The 17,979-nt window shown below is 44.1% G+C and overlaps 1 protein-coding gene across 3 annotated transcripts in view; it reads left to right on the top strand.

Moving 5' to 3' along the window:
- LOC148026114 (protein GAMETE EXPRESSED 3-like) overlaps nucleotides 1-17,979 on the top strand; it is a 207,116-nt gene that overhangs the window by 64,440 nt on the left and 124,697 nt on the right. For 2 of the 3 annotated variants that reach the window (XM_087693371.1, XM_087693373.1), the window contains exon 3: nucleotides 6,126-6,482. In XM_087693371.1, coding sequence (XP_087549497.1) covers nucleotides 6,126-6,482 — 357 coding nt within the window. The remainder of the gene's footprint in view (nucleotides 1-6,125; nucleotides 6,483-17,979) is intronic. The other variant, XM_087693372.1, reaches the window with a different exon arrangement.

Here is a 17,979-nt window from a genome sequence, read left to right as displayed (position 1 = left end):
ATCATGCTACCCATCCTTGAATTTGAGGAGCTTCTTGATGTGGAGTTTGTTGATGATACAACAATTTACTTGGATGGGAATGAGGGCAACATTAGAGCCTTTGTAACAGCTGTGGAGAGATTTTGTAGAGCATCAAGAGCACTAATTAATTGCCACAAATCCAATGGATTTTGGGTATGCGACACTAGACAGCTAGAGTGGCAACCACATGACGATTTCACATGGGTTCCCCATGGGACCGCTCTGAGATATCTCGGATGCCATGTGGGGATTGACATTACCTCAGAGGAGCAGCTGGCACTTCTCCTTTTGAGCATTAGACAAAAGCTTTTCTATTGGAGCTCGGCAAGACTCTCATTGGCAGGAAGAGTAGTGGTTGCAAACCAAGTTCTTCTGGCGACCATGTGGTACATCACTTCTTGTTGGGCATTCTCTAGGTCATGTATCGGCTACGTGAAACGCCTCATCAAGAACTTCATTTGGTCAGGAGGAGATGGGAGTCCAGCAGGAGCAAAGGTGGCTTGGTATGTCATCATACATCCATGTGGTACATCACTTCTTGTTGGGCATTCTCTAGGTCATGTATCGGCTACGTGAAACGCCTCATCAAGAACTTCATTTGGTTAGGAGGAGATGGGAGTCCAGCAGGAGCAAAGGTGGCTTGGTATGTCATCATACATCCTAGATCCAGAGGAGGATTGTAAATCATAGACCCAGATAGTTAGAGCAAATCCTTATTGGTGAAGCTTATTGTTCGGGGTCTGCTTCCAAGTGAGGAGCCTTCGAAGGAACTTTTGATGGGGAGGCTAGAGGACTTGACACCTACACATGAAGGACCATGGCAGGCCAACATTCATTGGATATTTCAGAAGATGAGTACTTGAGATTTTGGGAGGAGCTTCGAGGTCAAATTTGCAGCGGCTGTTATTAGAGCTTGGAAATTTGTATCTCTAGGGCTTAACTAGCTCCCCCCGACTACTATTGAAGAGAAGAGGAGACAACCTCTTCTCTTTAATCATTATTTGAGATCAGAGTCAGGCCACACCATTGGGCAGCGGACACACTTATTATCATGGGGGATACTCTTTTTACAGGTTGCTAGATCAGTGGGGGAGTGGTTCGCATTTCACAAGTTACCACCTGAGACCCAAAGGCAGAGATTATATGGTCTTAGAGGAGGCAGGGCTATGATTGAGGCCGTGATGGAAGGGGTTCCACCAAATTGGCAAACTGAAACAGCTTCCTCTTAGACTTGGATTGGTCTTTTCTCTAGAGGGGATATCCTTCTAGCAGTCATTGCATCTAGCAGAGATAGGACATTCACTTTTACAGTTGAGGAGGATGGCCGACTCCAGCGAGAGGACCTTGACCTTACAGCACTCATTGGCTGCTCCAAGCAGAGAATCGGAGTAGTGGCACACTTCGAAAGGAAATGGCACATAGACCCAGACCCAACCACTTGTCTTATAGATGGATGGAGATATTGGGTATACTGGAGGAGGCCTCTAGGGAGACTTCAGTGGGATCCAGGAGAGTGGGTGTGGAGGGATCCCTTCCTTGATAGGCCATTCGACATCCCCTTCCCTCCCTTCCTTGATAGGCCATCTGACATCCCCTTCTTTGGCTACGCTACTAGATTGGGACGGAGGATACAAATGAGCAAGATTAGAGCATAGCCTGCAGCCACCCCTCATTGGCATAGAGAGGGAGTCTCAAATGAGTTCCCATATGACTTTTGGAGGTGGCTACATGATAGGTTCAGGCCTATGAAGATATCTCTCTTTCTATGGTTTCTAGCCCATAAGAGCTTAGAGGTTGGCACTTGGCTTAGATATGGTAGGGACCGAGTGGCATGCGCGCTATGTGGTGAGCTAGAGGAGACACAGAGACATTGCCTATGGGAGTGTCTTAGAGCCTTGGAGATTTGGAGGAGAGCTCTTAGGATAGTATTCCATGGTACAACGTAGTCCATGGTGGCGACATGGGGGGCTGTAGCTTGGGTCATAGATAGAGGTCCAGAATGCGGCTATGAGGACACTGGGGGGAGCATTTCTTTTCTCATCATTGGACAACATTTGAGCAAGATCCCTATCCTAGACTACTCACAGACACAGTGGGCTTGGGGACATTGTTAGAGATGGGAGCTGATTTTCAGTATCATAGCTTGGTACATATGGACTGCGAGATGTAGCGAAGTCATTGATCTTTAGGATATACCCATTGGGGAGTCTTTATCGAGGATTTGGACAGAGATAGTCCACGCTCTCTATGTGAGATGGGAGAGGTTGCAGGACAGCTCTTAGAGGATGAGAAAGAAAAGAGAGGCATTCCTGCGGATTTGGGATTCAGACACCTTCTTTCATAATTCCCTGAGATGGTCTGGCACTTTAGCCCACTAGACTGGTTGTTTACACAACCATTGTATCTTTGATGTGCTTAGCTACTCTTCACAGAGTTTCTTGTACCTTGTATTTACCTTAGGGGGCTTTTTTCGGAGGTGGTGTTAATAGAATTCTCCTTTCTTGAAAAAAAAAAAAAGCTGAAAATTGTTGTGGAAGGTTGCCACTTGGTAAGTTTTACCCATGCAAGTGGGAAAAAATTTTTTGAAGCCGGGAGGGATAGAGAGGGTCATTCCATCTTTGTGCAAGCACAGAGAGAGAGAGAGAGAGAGAGAGAGAGAGAGAGAGAGAGAGAGAGAGATTTTTTTACAAAAAAAAGAGAGATTTACGAATAAAGAGAGAGAGAGAGGGAGAGAATGAAATGATATATTAACGTTTGCAAAAGGCCAAAGTGACCTATGAGACCATGAGTTACAATCATTTATGTGACGGTACAAGTATCTGAAAAAAGAACAATAAATGAAAATGTAATAAATAGTTTAAATAGACCAAGGGCTATAAGTAAAGAGAGCTCTAGTTGAGAAGTGGATACATCTCAAGGGGTTCACTCATGGATATATTTATCACATGGGTTCAAAGTAAGGGATTTTTAAAATATCATTTTTATATATTTTAAACATACAGAAGGGTGTAGTAAAAAGGAGTTATTTACAAATTGAATTAAAAAGAATTTTCTTTTATCAGGGAAAATTTATACATGAGGATAATTATAAATAGGCCTTGAACACACATGATATAGAGAATATACATATAGTGAACTCCTCTAGGGATGCATAAAGGATCTTGGCCATCTTGGCCTTTTGCTCTGGCCTTACTTTTGATGATCTCATATGTAGTTGCTAGCTTAGCTTAGACGATCTCATGTGGTATTGCTTCATCTATCTTCACAGTCTTAAGCTCTTTCTTCAAGAGAGAGATGCATGTCTCATTTTTTCTAGCAAACATCTGCTCAAGTGTTAGCTATGCTTCTCGTGAAGAAGCTGTAGACCATATACACAAGATTATAGACCACTAAATTAACAATGCAATCAGTGACAATGCTTGAGTTTCCTGTGTGTCCCAAGCCTTATGTGTTGTTGATCTCTAGGGAAGTGGCTGAGCTGAAGTGGGCCTTTGACCACGTCCTCTTGGAGGAGGTGTTCTAGGAGCCACAACTCTAGGACGAACCTCTTCACCACTAACATAATACCAAAGATTTTTCATAATCAGCACATTTTTCATCACGAAAGACCATAGAGAATAGTTGTTGCCATCCAATCTATCCTCCTTGGATACATATGTAAATACATCACTCTATCCTTGACTTCCCATAGTAAATGCCACCTTTTCAAAGAGCACAAGAGCAAGACCTAAAACTGGAACAACTTGGAAATATGAAAATTTCCAGAAATTACAGCAAGCACCATGTTGTAATTAACAAATCTAATCACATTGTCAAAACTGTCCAATGTACATGCTGTCCAATGCACAAACACTATTCAGCAGCACAAAAAATACAAAAGCCCCAAAATTTTGTTGTCCAAAATGCACAATTTCAATCTATTTCAGACTGAACCTGATGTACATATCCCAATGTCTGCACTAAACCAAAAAACCTCAAATTTTTGGCCCGAATTCCAAGAAATTTCTGCAATAAAAGTGTCCCAAACACGTCCAAGAGTAGAAATAGGCTGCTCGGACAAAAGCACCTGTCTGAAATTCAAATTTTGAATTAAAAAAATGGATAGGTGGGCCTGGAACAGCCGTGGGCTGGTGACAGTGGCTCTGGAAAGGGTGCAGGTGATTGGGGCAGGGTGCAGGCGGTGTTGGAGCAGGGCACAGGTGACGCAGGCGACTAGGAGGTGTAGCCTGCTGGAGGTAGGTGACAGCGCTGCAGTAGTGGACTTGGCACAGGCTGGGCAGTGTAGGCAGCTGCGCAGGCAGTTGGGGGACTGTCCTGCAAGCAAAGGCACCAGTTGACCAAGCTGGAGTTCAGCAAATCCGAGTGCAGTTGGTACAGGATTGAGAGATGCGAGAGACTGAGCTGAATCAGAGCTCTAATACCAAATGTGAGAGATGGGATGGATCGAAGCTGAGCTGAGAGTACACAATTGATAGTGAAGAGAGTGAAGACATAACTCCCAATGCAATAATCAAAGAAAAATGTGCAAGTACAAAATACAACCTTTAAACCTTAGGGTTGTTAATGCGCGTTCACACCTGAAAGGTGTAAAACATGATAAGTGCCCAAACTGTGTAACATAAGGACATAAAATAAAGAAGAATATAACTAGAGGAAAAAACCTCTCATAAGGAGAGTAAAAATTGCCCCAATGTCCTATAGAGGATCACTGACACTCCTTTGTGAGTGTAGGTGTGAGTAAACCCAACAAGGAAGTGTGCTCATAAATTGAAGGCCTAGAGATTGAATTTCAATCATTGAAATTGGGGAAATTTTAGGAGATTCAAGTGGCCATTCAGCTAGCATTGGGGCTGAATTTGTCACCCCAAGGAGTACAGTTGAAGGCCAATCGTCGAGCAAATCAAGGGGCAAATTGTTTTGAAGGCTTGCTAGCCATTTAGACAGCAAGAGGCAATTGGAGAGTGAAAGAGCTTTAGGGAATCTTATTGTATTCCATCTATATTGCAATTGAAGATATAGAAATACTGCAAGAGTCGACCGTTTTTGGGCCAGTAGGCTATCCAGTGTCTAAGATTAAGTTGTGACATTTGCATTCTCAGTTTATGTGAATTTGATGCCTGCTGTAATTGTTGATTAATTAGGTCATTACCACCCTCTCCTAGAAGGAAAATTGGTTGCAAGTTCTGCCTTGAGGTATGGTCCTTGCTACCAACAGAATTTCAATCCCAGATTTCAGTTGCTGTTTTGTGCTTAGAGACAAAGTCCCACGTGTATTATGGTTTTGCTCAGATTCACAAGTTCTTGTGAATCGGTTGTTGGGATACATGCAGCCACACTTCTATTCCCACATGGATGGCAAGCTCTTTTGTCTTTTTGGATGCTAGCCGCACACTGTGGGTGCATATTCTCGCATTCTCCTTGGATGTGAGTCACACCCTGTCTCTAGAATGTCTTCTGTACAGCAACCATTCTGTGATTACTTCAGGTTTTTTATAATCATTTCTGTTTTCCCACTGTTTCTGACAGTCCGTATTGTTATGATTAAACTGATCTTTACCCCTCTTGTATGTAAATTTATTTTGAATCTGTAGTTTCACCCACAGAGAAATTGAAGTTTCATTGCCAGATACATTGGAGGCACTTCCCTCTGAGTTATAATCACTGTGCATACCCTTTTCTTCATAGATTTTCACTCATGTACATAAATGTAGCATGAGAAAACAGTGGAATCAGCTTTGCTGGTTTTGAAATCATCTGAAAACTATTATCTGGAAGGAAATATGCTTCTTATCTTTCTTTAAGTGCTAGGACACAATTTTTCTGTAACACCTTCAAGTTGGATGTGGTTTGTGGTAATGGGAATAGAGCATTAAAAATAAAGAAGGGAACGGTTCATCATGCAGTGCATCCAGCTAAAAGCAAATGCTTTTTGGCTTGGGGGTGGTTGATAATAATCAGTTAAAAAGAAGAATTCGATGAACTACTATGTCTGTACAATGAAATGATTCAGTTATATCTGTTTATTTCAATGGCAACATTTGTGGTTTGTAGTCCTTTGAGATGGATCCAAGTTTTTTGGGGTTGCTATTGTTTCTGTTGGCTAGATTTACGTTGTAGCGGACCTTACTGTAGTAGTTGTAACTCCTCCATCATCAGAATCAAAGAAACCTTCTGCAGCTGATTTCTTGAGTATGGTCCCCTCCACAAGCTTAGAAGCGATTGGCAATTATTCATCAATAACAGGGATTGCAGTGACATCATGGAGTGCAGTTCTCTATATCAATACAGGGACAGGTATCCATGCGTTCATGTTGGATGGAACCCCTATATGGAGCACTCTTGTGCAGTTTGACAACCACCTTATGAGGTCGCCTGCATCTGTAGCTTCATGTGCAGGGAATGTGTCCAGTTGCCTTTTTCTCTCATCACCAGCTGTTGATCAATGCGATGGAAGCATTTACGTAAAGTCTTTTCTTAGTACTAACATTATATAAGGAGCATTATAGTATTTTAACAAAACGTGTCCTGTTTTGCAAAATCTGAGGAATGTGTAACTGATGGTCAAGTAAAAGCTGTGATGTGTCCAATATCACACCTGTAAATATCACAATCACACCTCTATAATTCATTTCAAGACATTTTTCCATGTTAATACTTTCACTGGTCTGGTTGAAGGTTAATGATCTAATTAATCTGATGTATAACCGGGTCACAAAGTGTATCAGACCTGGGGTTTATTACTAAAGTTTACAACTTTGGATAGTCATAACGAAATGTGTTTATAGGAGACAGAGATCATGTAAGGGCTTAGTGGAATCATCTTTTCCTTTTGTCAGAATGATTATTGAGGAATGTACCTCAACACCTATGCCTGCATCCAGCATGCATATCTTGAACTTACCCAATTTTCATACTATCTTGTACCTTCAGAATATATTATGATGTGTTAATGAGTATCTTATACTCCAGTGTACATCATAGAAGGTCCTTTTATTGACTGCACACAACTGTGAATGGTGGTGACTGATGTGTTTACATGTGGCATTTTGTATCAAGTAGATATTCATTATAGAGACAGAAGATACCATTATGACTTGGATATTATGCATTGACTTGTATGAAGCTAAGATAAGCAAGCCCATGAGATATGTCCAGTTACTGCTACTAAGATTCTATGGAGAATGCAGAGTTATGGGTAGTATGATGCTTTTACTAAAACATCAAGTGTTGCAAAATATGCTGCATGTGGATCTAAGTTGAAAGTATGTATGTGATAGGTGCACCTTGGGCAAGCATTTGCCGAAGATGAAGAAAATGATTTTTTGTTCCAAACAGTAATCCAAGATCAATATGCATCAATCCTGGATGGATGTCATTGTGTGTGCTGCAGATCTGCCCAAGAGATATCCAACTAAGGCCATAGAGACTGTAGCATCTCTTTGTGCTAGTGCTTCTCTACCTCTTGTGTAGCACAGCTGATTCAGATGAGACTTGAGACTGCCATGCCAAGATGTTATGGTAGACCATCATTCACCACACGTCAGATGGTTGTCTAAGCATCATTCATCTGCAGTATCAAAGTTGGCCACTAGTGGGCTGGCTAGTGGATTAGGGAGAAACCTGGAAGCTGCTTCTCCACTAGCTTGCATGGTAGGGTCTGACTCTGGAACTCTATATCAATGATACCCAAGCCCCCCTCTCCAAGGATAGTGGATAAGAGGGAGACCTAGAAGCTGCTTTGTCACTAGCTTGCGTGGTAGGGATAAAGTGATGGCTCTTTAGGCATCTTCTCTAGTAGCGTTGGAGATCGCCCTCCCATTCTCATCCTAAATGATTCCATCCAAGTGGCTTTCACGAGCACCCCAGCTACGGTTACACAAGTGGTACCCTGGAGAAAGGGATGCTTCAGTCAAGAGTTCAACTCATTTGAGTAGATGGAGGTAGGGTTGGCTATCAGTCTTGACGTCTGATCATCAGTGGCATATTTTGACAGATGGACTGAGGGCCAGGACCATCACTTGGGCATGGAACCACCATCACCATCTCCTTTCTTGGCCTCGACAAGTACTTGTGTCCATACCTGTTTGAGATTGGCAGCGCCTTTGGTGATGCTATACAGAGACTAGACCTTGGTTGAAGCAGTCTTAGAGGGCCCACACTGATTCCCCTTGGGCCAATGTAATTGTGCCCACGGATTCTCTACATACTCCCCCCCCAAACTGCTAGGATACCCTCCATCCATGAGGACTTCCTTATCTAGCCAGTGTCAATGACAGGTTGTATGACGCACGAAGACAACTGAGTGTCATATACAGGATTCCCTACCCAGTGTTTCACTTGCAGGATGATTGGACATCTTTTTTTTTTTGCAAATTAAGTGTGGCTAATTATATTACTTCAGAAAAAACCTGAATACAAGGAGGTGCTCATGCTCAACAGATTAGCTGGAGCTGATGCAGACTCACATATATATCAAGTATACGAGCCTCTCAAGGCCAGGTCCTGGCTGCCCCAGGTGCGCAAGAAGTGAAAACAGAGCTCCTGACGTTTGAGACTTGCCTTGCACCAGTTCCTATCGGTTGCGGAGGGAGTGGATGATGAAAGTCCAAAGCTCAGCCAAAGTCACTTGTACTGAAAGGCTCTCCCTGCCAAAAACCTCCTGATAGTGTGCCTTCCAAATGTGCCATTCAGTAAGACTCCCTACAATCTTCCATACCTTAGAGCGGTCTATCGTGGGCTTCAGTACTTGGCGGTTGGGTAAAGCTTGCAGGCCGACCAATGTGCAAGACCCAGTCTCAATGATGAAGATTGTGTTCCGCATCCTGGCCTCATATAGAAGGTAACACCCTGGCTGACTGCTTGCTAGCAAAAAGCTCCCCATGACATGCATCCAAGGCTAGGTGCTAGACGGCGGAAAATGTGGCATGTTCCTCTCCACGCGAGCTGCCTCGCATGACCAAAGGTAGTGCTTTGGAGTTTCCAAAAGTTGTTGTGGGCAACGTTTACACCCTCCATCCTGCTGCATCTGGGATGGCCAACTCCCCACCGCCAATCCTCCATGTGCCAAAAGCCATAGGAAATACGATACCCTTCTTGGCCTCCAGCTGTCCCATAAGCGGCGCGAGAAAGTCCCATGGAAGGCATCCGTGATATTGTGCTCTACCCAGTATCTGCTACGCGAAGGCGACCAGTCCATGTCCTCCTGCATCAGTACATGTCTGCCAATCTTGGTTGTGTACTCCATGAATCTCAGTGGCTTCTTGGCAACTGCAATTGCCGGCCATAGCCACTCTCTAGGGTCCCACTCCAGCTCATTAAGTGGCCTGGTCTCCCATATCCAGAGGGGCCACTCCCGAAACTCCTTCCAGAACACATAAGGGTCTAGACGCCAGGTCTTCCGTTGAAGACCGACTACACGAATCCTCCTCCAAGGAAGAGCAATGACCTCCTCATCCTACTTCCCTCTGTCAAGGACCAAAAGCCCCCCCTCGTGCGCGGTGAAGAAAATCTTGTAGAGGGCACCACCTACTCTGCCTATCACCTATAGGGGGATACTTGCCAGTGAGAATCTAGCGGCCCATAACTCGCCTGGCTCTACCGGCTCTTAGATCAGGGGGTCAAGCCACTCGTGAGGTATCACTGCGTCAATGTCCCTTCTTCTCAGCTCCGCTCCTCTTTGACACCTTAATGCCTGTTGCAGCATCTCTTGGTCCACCATCCTGTACGGCTCCCGCCATGTCTTGATAGTGCGAGTGGGGCCGGCATCTCAGTCAGCCCACTGGATGTGGGGGTGCTCACCAATCTGTATCCTGTCCCTATCTCTAACCTAGGGGTTCTAGACCATCGGCTGGCGGTATATCTCCTCTTGGCATCTTGGAGGGCTCTGAATTAGGGCCTTACGGAGGCCCTGACACACATGAAGTAGGCTGCGCAAGGAGGAGGATCTGGGGGGCGTGATCTAAGTAACCATGAAGATCCATCTCAAGGAGGCCTCCAATCACCACCAAGTGTCAGCGTGCACTCCTGGAGACCCTCCTGTAGTAGGACCTTCCAGGTCTGCCCTCTTGGCGTGAGCCCGTGGACTAGTAGCTTTCCCAACAGGGCCAGGCTCTAGAACTCTGGGTTTGTGTGGTATCACCTACATACTCTGAATCTAACAGCTTTGTCTTCTCCCTCACCGGAAGTCTAAGGCCACGTAGCCAGCTTATACGTGACCGGAGGAAGTAGGTGTGAGGAAGGACATGATCGAAGCTTAGCATAGAAAACCAGTAGACAGTAGAGAGTGAAGCACGACACCCAATGCAATAGACTGAAAGAGTATAAAACAAAAGTATAAGGTACAACCCTTAGACCTTAGGGTTGTAGGGGGGTGTCTACACCCGAACACAGTAAGTGCCTGTTAGTGTGTGTCATAAGCACATAGGAAATAATACCATAAGTTTGGGGGAAAAAACCTCTCCTACCGTACCCAACAAACCCCCTAGGAGTGAAGAGTGATCAAGAGTACAAGGATCATCCGCCACCAAAGGGGATCAAATTTAAAGCATTGCGAAATGCTTCAAAATTTTCACGAGGAAGAGCTTTGGTGAAGATGTCTGCCACATTACTGGTGGTAGGACAATTGACAAGACTGATATCACTTGCATGTAGCCTCTCTCTGACAAAGTGATAATGTATCTCAATGTGTTTCGTGCGTGCATGAAACACTGGGTTCCGTGCCATTGCAATGGCACTCCGACCGTTAGTGAACAAAGGAGTAGGCTCTGTATAACAGATACATCCAGATCAGCAAGCAAGCATCTAATCCATTGTATTCAACTGTGGTAGTGAAAGCTGCCTTGTATTCAGCTTCACATGACGATGTGGCAACAGTGGACTGTTTCTTGCTAAGCCAAGATATGCAAGACGAGCCAAGAAAGAAAGAATTGCCACTAGTGGAGTGATGTGAATCATAATCACTAGTCCAATCAGAATCACTGTAAGCATATAACTGTAGTGGTCCCCCCTTGGCATAAAGCAATCCAAGAGATCTAGTATCCTGCAAGTAATGGAAGGCACACTTAACAGCTTGCCAATGTGACATGCGTGGCTGATGCATATATTTGCTCAGGGCTGAAACTGCAAACTATATGTCTTGCCTAGTGTTGCATAAGTAAATAAGGCATCCAACTACATAGTCTGTAAATACCATCTAGGCATTTATATGGCCTCCTGACTGTGCATAAGCTCTTGCTGAATTTCGATTTCAGCACTTTGCTGAATATTCAGATCAGCCAATGGCTGATTTCTGCATTTTCCAAAGGAGCAGCTAGCTGAACATTGAGTTCACTTGTTGAAACTCCAGCTAAATCACCAAATGTAATGGGCAGCAGCCCTTCAAATACATTATGGGCAGCTTGATATGTGTCTAAACCAGCCAGGGACAATTCTGATTTTTCATCAAATAGTACATCCCTACTGACAAACACCTTTTTCGAAACAGGATTATGGAGTTTGTAGCCTTTGCTCTCACTGCTATATCCCATAAAAATGCATTTAACAGCCTTGTTATCCGACTTTTTCCTTATCTTTGGAATATGTGCATATGCAAGGCACCCAAAGGTACGAAAGTGTCCAACAGAGGGTTTCTGGCTGTTCCAAGCCTCAAAAGGTGTAATTTTCTTCAAAGCTTTGGTGGGGCATCTATTTAAAACATGGCAATCACACATGACGACTTCCATCCATAAACTGTGAGGCAATCCCTTTGCCTTCAGCATACATCTGGGCATCTCCATGAGTGGCCAATTCTTTCTCTCTGCAGCTCCAAAGTTAGCCAAGCTTCTCGTGAAGAAGCTGCTGAACGGATGTGGGGGATGATTGACCGCTGAACTGCCAATGCAATCTGTGACAAAGCCTGTGCATCTCGTGTATCCCATGCTTTTTGAGTTGTTCTTCTTTGGGGAAGTGGCTGAAGTGGAGTAGGTTGAGTTGCTCGTGGTGCACGTCCTCCTAGAGGAGAAGTAGCTGGAGCCACAACTCCAGGTCGAGCTTCTTCTCCACTGACATAATCCCAAAGATTTTTAGTCACAAGTACATTCTTCATCATGAAGGACCAAAGTGAATGGTTAATTCCATCCAATCTGTCCTCCTTGGATACATAGGTGAAAACATCTCCTCCTTGATTTGCCATGATTTTCAATTACCAAAAAATGCAAAAGAGCAATGTCGAAGCAGGACTACACTGGAAATCTGAAAATTTCCAGAAATTGCAAAAAATAACTTTCGAGTGTACAGAGCTGCACTCTGTCAAAACTGTCTGTTATGCACGTAGTCCAACATGCAATCAGTGTTCAACAACACTGTACTTGCAAAATCCCCAAAATTTCTTGCCTCGGGTTTGTCAAAACAGTCTGTCAGTGATTGTAACTGTAGTGCGTATGCCAATGTTCCTCGAAAACATAAAAGCCCTAAAAAATTTTGATGAATGTGTCCAGAAATTGCATTCAATGTGTCCCAGACATGTTTTTTAATGCTTTGCCAGTGGCGTAGGAACCCCTGCTTCCAAAAATTGATGCTGGAAAATTAAAAAAAAACGTTTACTAAAAAAAAATTATGGGTTGACTACTGTCGCAAATTTACGGCAGGTGTTAGGCGGGTTCAATCGGGTACAGGCGGCGCTTTGAATGGGCTATTCAGTCAGATTGATCTGGCGACAGTTGACGGGCACAGCGACTGGCGACAACTAGCGGGGCGTGCGATTGATGACAAGAGGACTCTCAGGTGGGACGTCGCAGGTGAGCTGGTTTAGTCGGTTACAGGCGGCGCTTTAAACGGGCTCTTCAGTCGGACTGATCTAGCGACGGTTGACGGGCACAGCGATTGGTGACAATTGGCGGGGCGTGCGATTGATGACGTGAGGACTGTTAGGCACGACGTTGTAGGTGAGCTCGAGGCTAGGTGAGTGCAACATAAGGGCGCTGGTCCAAGCGAGCATAGGTGGGCGTGACGTCTGGCGGGTGGCGCAGAGGCTGTGTCTCACGGGCGTCGTTGGAGACCTTTGCCACAGACAAGCTGTGAAGGTGGGCAGCATTGGCGAGTTGGCGAGCAGGATGCTGTGAGACTGACGGGTTGTGTTGTCAGGACGTGGCCACAATGGTCCGTATAGCAGAGTGGCTTGTCAAGCTGAGCAGAGCAGAGCCAATGCTCTGATACCAAATGTGAGGAAGGACAGGATCGAAGCTCAGCACAGAAAACCAATAGACAGTAGAGAGTGAAGCTCTAGCACTGACCACGTGGGCCTGTATTAGAGACTGGATGGATAAGAAAGCCCCCGTGAATGGAGGGAATCCTACTAGTCCGCAGAAGGCAGTGCAAAGACTCTGTGGGTATTATCACTCGGACCGAAGGGTATTTGTGTGGGCTTCTCAGACTGCGTCATCAAAAGTCCTATTCCTCTGTATGACGTGGCCGAATGCACTGCTGATTCAGAAAGGTCCACTCAATTCTAGGGATGTGGGCTGCTCACCTAGTTTGGATCTCAAGGTGGTGAGAGGATATTCTAAGGTGGCCAATGGCTATCCGCCTCTCATGTGCCATGTGTACAGTTTTCGGATACATGTAACATTTGGCTAGTTGGTGGTTCCATTTGTGCAAGTCTTGTGTAAAAATCAGCAAGCAATTTGGCCCAAATTGCTTGCTGGTTGTTTGTATAGCAAGAGGCTTTTGGATCAACAAAGGAGATTGTGAAATCTCAACTTGTACTCATTCCATCAATAATCAAAGTGAAAGAAATACCGAAAGGGGTGCTAGTTTTGGGGCCAATCAGGTGTCTATTGTCCAAGATTGATAAGGTAATGTGTGTGTTTCAATTTATGCTCATTCATTGATTGCTGTAATGAAGTGCTTGATTAGGTTTTACCACCCTTTGCAAGAAGGAAGGTTGGTTTCATGGTTCCATTACCAAGATACCACTCAATCCCTTGATTTGGTGGGCTTGAGGAACCTGATTGTAAGCCAAAGCTTTGTGCTAGTGCTAATTTTTGTTGTGAGCTGAGAAATGACAGCAATATGTCTTCATACAATGAGATGGAATCAAGCAGTGATGATGCCTCTCAGTATGGACGTTCACATGGGAAAAATGAAAATGCAATGCCTAATCTTGGACAAGGCTTAGACCATGGACAGAGAGCTGAAAATGTTGTTGTTGGGCAAGATGTTAGGACCTTCAAGGCATAATGCGATTGATGACCAACAAAGTGAAGAAAAATTTGATGATGAGTTCAAGAATCGGATGATGAAAGCAGCAAATCTCTTTGTTGGATTGGCAAAGTATCCTCAGTTTGCCCGATTTTTGAATGCTCTGAAGAAGAATAGCAAGGGCAAGAAGAAAAAGTCATGTTCTACACCTTCGGGACAACAAGGTGCATTGAAGGTTATGCCAAAGCCTTCACTTGAAGCTCCCAAAGATGCTAATGAAGCAAAGAGTTGGTACCTACGGGGCAAGGAATACAAATGCAAGGCCATGATGGAAGTGCCAATCCAATGGATTGTGGGCATGCATGCTATGATGAGGCAACCAGGATATTTTGGTGGAAGACTCAAACTTCATTGCTCCACCCTCATCAGTCTTTTGCTACCCCTTTGGGTGTGAAGTTGTTATTTACTGGATGCTGCGAAAAGGGTGCATTTAGTGAATTTACATAAAAACCAATACCAAATGGAGCATTTGCATGACCAACACTCATTCCTTGAGCCCCATAAACATTTGGGGGTGTAGATGTATTACCAAATATGCAACTTTGTGCCCCAAGAATCAAGTCAATGCTACCATATATAGGGTTTTGCACATTTCTAGCCATATCCAAACACATTGGGCCTTGCACACCATGCATTGGCTGCTGCATACCATAGGGATTTGTGCCATACATTCTATACGTGGTCCGTGTCCAACCATAGCATGAAAGATTGTGTAGATAGGCTTGAAAGCTTTGACTTTCATTCAATAGTTTGATGCAACCTATTCAGGGGGGAAACTTCCTTGAGCCTTTGAAGATTCGAAAGGCGGCCACTTTCCTAAGAGGAATGCATTTTGGTGGTGGTCCACTCTTTGGATGCAAGATAGAGCTCTGCCAACGTGGATATAATTCAAGCAAATATTTACATTGACTTGGTTGACAAGTACCTCTAATGTGGACATCATGGCAACTTGGAATAAGTTGGATGCCAAGGAATGTAAGAATTTGGAGCAATACAATAAGAAGTTTTGGGATGCATTGTTGCCTGTCGCTTCTTATCACCTTGTGCCCCTTCATGAGCAAGTGGGAAAATATGTTTGTGGGCTGCCTAAAGGAATTAGGGATTTTTGCATTAAATCTACCATCTCTAGCATGTCTCAGCTCATAGATATTGCTACTACAGTAGCTGCTTTGCTGCATTGGAATGATTCGGGCTTCCTAGAGAGTGAGAGGAAGCTGAATAGAAGGTTGTTTAAGGCTAAGAAAAGGGGTTGTTTTTAAATTAGCTTGAAAAGAGGCCAAAATAGCAAAGAAAGGGCTCAAAAACATGAGCACAATGAAGAGAATCAATGGCCTAATTAATGTTTCATTTGTGAATATGAGTGTCATATTACAAGGGACTGTTCCAATAGGCAGCCAGTTGGAAAATCAAAAAATTAGGGAGATCCTAAGGGAAGGAAGCGCAAAACATGAGTGGGATTGATGCCCGATGTTGTTAGTTATCAGCCCAATGAGGATGCTACTGAGTTATGTAGAGATGGGGCAAAATTAGAGATCAGCATGCATTGTTTTTCTTTGATAATGGTGCATGAGCCAACTTCATCTCTAAAGATATGGAAGCTTGTCTATGCATGTGAGAGGATGAGATGGGATCCATGGGGGAAGTTGGAATAGCATGTAAAGGCCATACAAAGCCTGTCACACCACTCATTGGAAAGCTTCGGTTGCATATACAAGGATGTGCGGACATTGAAGAGTTTTTCATTGCTCCATTTGAGGGTTGTGATTTATTGCTTGGAATTTCATGGTGTCATCGTATGCATGCAATGATTGATTCTCGTGCAAAAGAGATCACTATTTAGCATAAGGGAAAGACATTCACACTTAATGTAAAGTTAAAAGGGGAATCTATAGACACTCACACTTAATGTAAAGTTAAAAGGGAAATCTATCCCTGTTGTATCTGCAATTGCCATCTCTAAAGTAATAAAAAATCATCTTTCAATGTTCTTGGTCTTTACCAAGGATAAAGATGGATGATCTTTATCCAAATCCTTGAAAGAGTTTTTGCAGAGCAGAGACATCCTAGAGATCTAAAGCTTGGCTGCACCTCACAGCCCAAATGTAACAAGCAATAATACTAGAAATCAACTCCCATTTGTGATAGTGTTCTTTTGTCTACTATACTTGCAAGTGATCTAGATTGGGGATCTTGCTCAAATGTTGACTAATGATAAGAAAGGAGTGGCTTCCTTGAAAACCGGTATATCACATCCAGTCACAACCATGGTCTCTACTCTACCGTGAGAGACCACCTTGAGGGCTTTCCTCTATACCTCTTAGGCTCTGGGACAATCCCATAGTCTTTGGGTCTCCCTTGGCTTGCCACATCTCCTACATGTCACTGGTGTTTGCCATATCCAAGCCATGTGCCCAATTTGAAGCTCCTGTGAGCTAGTGGCCGTAGGAAGAGGGATGCTTTTCCTAGGCCTAAAGCTGTCATCTTGCCTCCAAAAGTTTGATAGGAAGTGGTGTGAGATGCCCTATTTGTGCGGATGGGACTCATATTGGGAAGTTGGATGTGGAGGGAACATGGTTTGGGCTTGTGCAATAGCTAGGCACAAAGATGGTACACTATTGAACGCAGTTTTGAAATCTCTCCTAGGATGGATTTGCCAACATACATGGATGCACACATGCCACATGACCTTAGGTGTGCCCTTGGTCAGATTCACACTCCATCACACCAGCTAAGGATAGAGACTGGGGAATATCAATACAATGTAGAAGAGGACTGCATTTGCTAAATGTGTGGGTTAGAGGCTGAGATGGAGAAGTGCTGCATTTATTGATTCCTGGTTTACTATAAGATGTGGGGCAGATACCATTCTCTTCCATGAGGGTTTTTGTTGCTTCAGCGTATCAGGGAATATGAGGACCAAATGTGTCTACGATTGTTCTTATTGGGGCTAAGGAGACACATGCAAGCACTTCTAACAAACACTTATCACCCAAAGTCCCATCGTAGATGTCTTCACTATAGCCACTAGTAGGGAATCCACCCAGCCCCTAGCAACTACTAGACCGTCCATGTTGAAAATTCTGGATAAAGCATCCCCATGAGAAGTTACCATACAGCAAGCCACTTCCCTGCGTTGTGTGAGCCACCCAGCCCCTAGCAACTACTAGACCGTCCGTGTTGAAAATTCTGGATAAAGCATCCCCATGAGAAGTTACCATACAGCAAGCCACTTCCCTGCGTTGTGTGAGCCACCCACAACCCATACGGGATTACAGAAATATAGCAGTGAATAGTGTGACCATTTACAACATACTGTAAACACAAATTGCAGTTCAACCTTGGCCTAAACTGGACTACTGAAACACTGCAGTGTGCAATATACAGTGTGACCCTGATTAGTACTTGTGAATGCATTGATAATACGGGATCATACAACCCCAAACATTGATGGATCCAAGATGCAACTTGCATCTCCAGGGAAACAAGGTGATATTTCGATAGAGGTGCAATGCTTCCAAACCCCTACAAAGCTCTATTGGAGACGTGGATGTGATGCACCCATCCCCACAAGCATCAAAGGACACTCCGAGGTTGCAAAAAAAGTGAATACACCCGCCCCCACAAGCATCAAAAGACACTCCAAGGTTGCAAAAAAATGTGAATACAACATGCAGGAGGGGTCCGGATGACAGGAAGTCTCTTGTAAGATCTGAGCTAAAAGAA

Source organism: Lygodium microphyllum, chromosome 14, assembly GCF_053477565.2.
Source record: "Lygodium microphyllum isolate KBCC chromosome 14, Lygodium_microphyllum_v1.1.10, whole genome shotgun sequence".
Lineage (NCBI taxonomy): Eukaryota > Viridiplantae > Streptophyta > Polypodiopsida > Schizaeales > Lygodiaceae > Lygodium > Lygodium microphyllum.
Note: the sequence above shows the minus strand (reverse complement) of the source record. Positions and strands in the feature narration are given on the sequence as shown.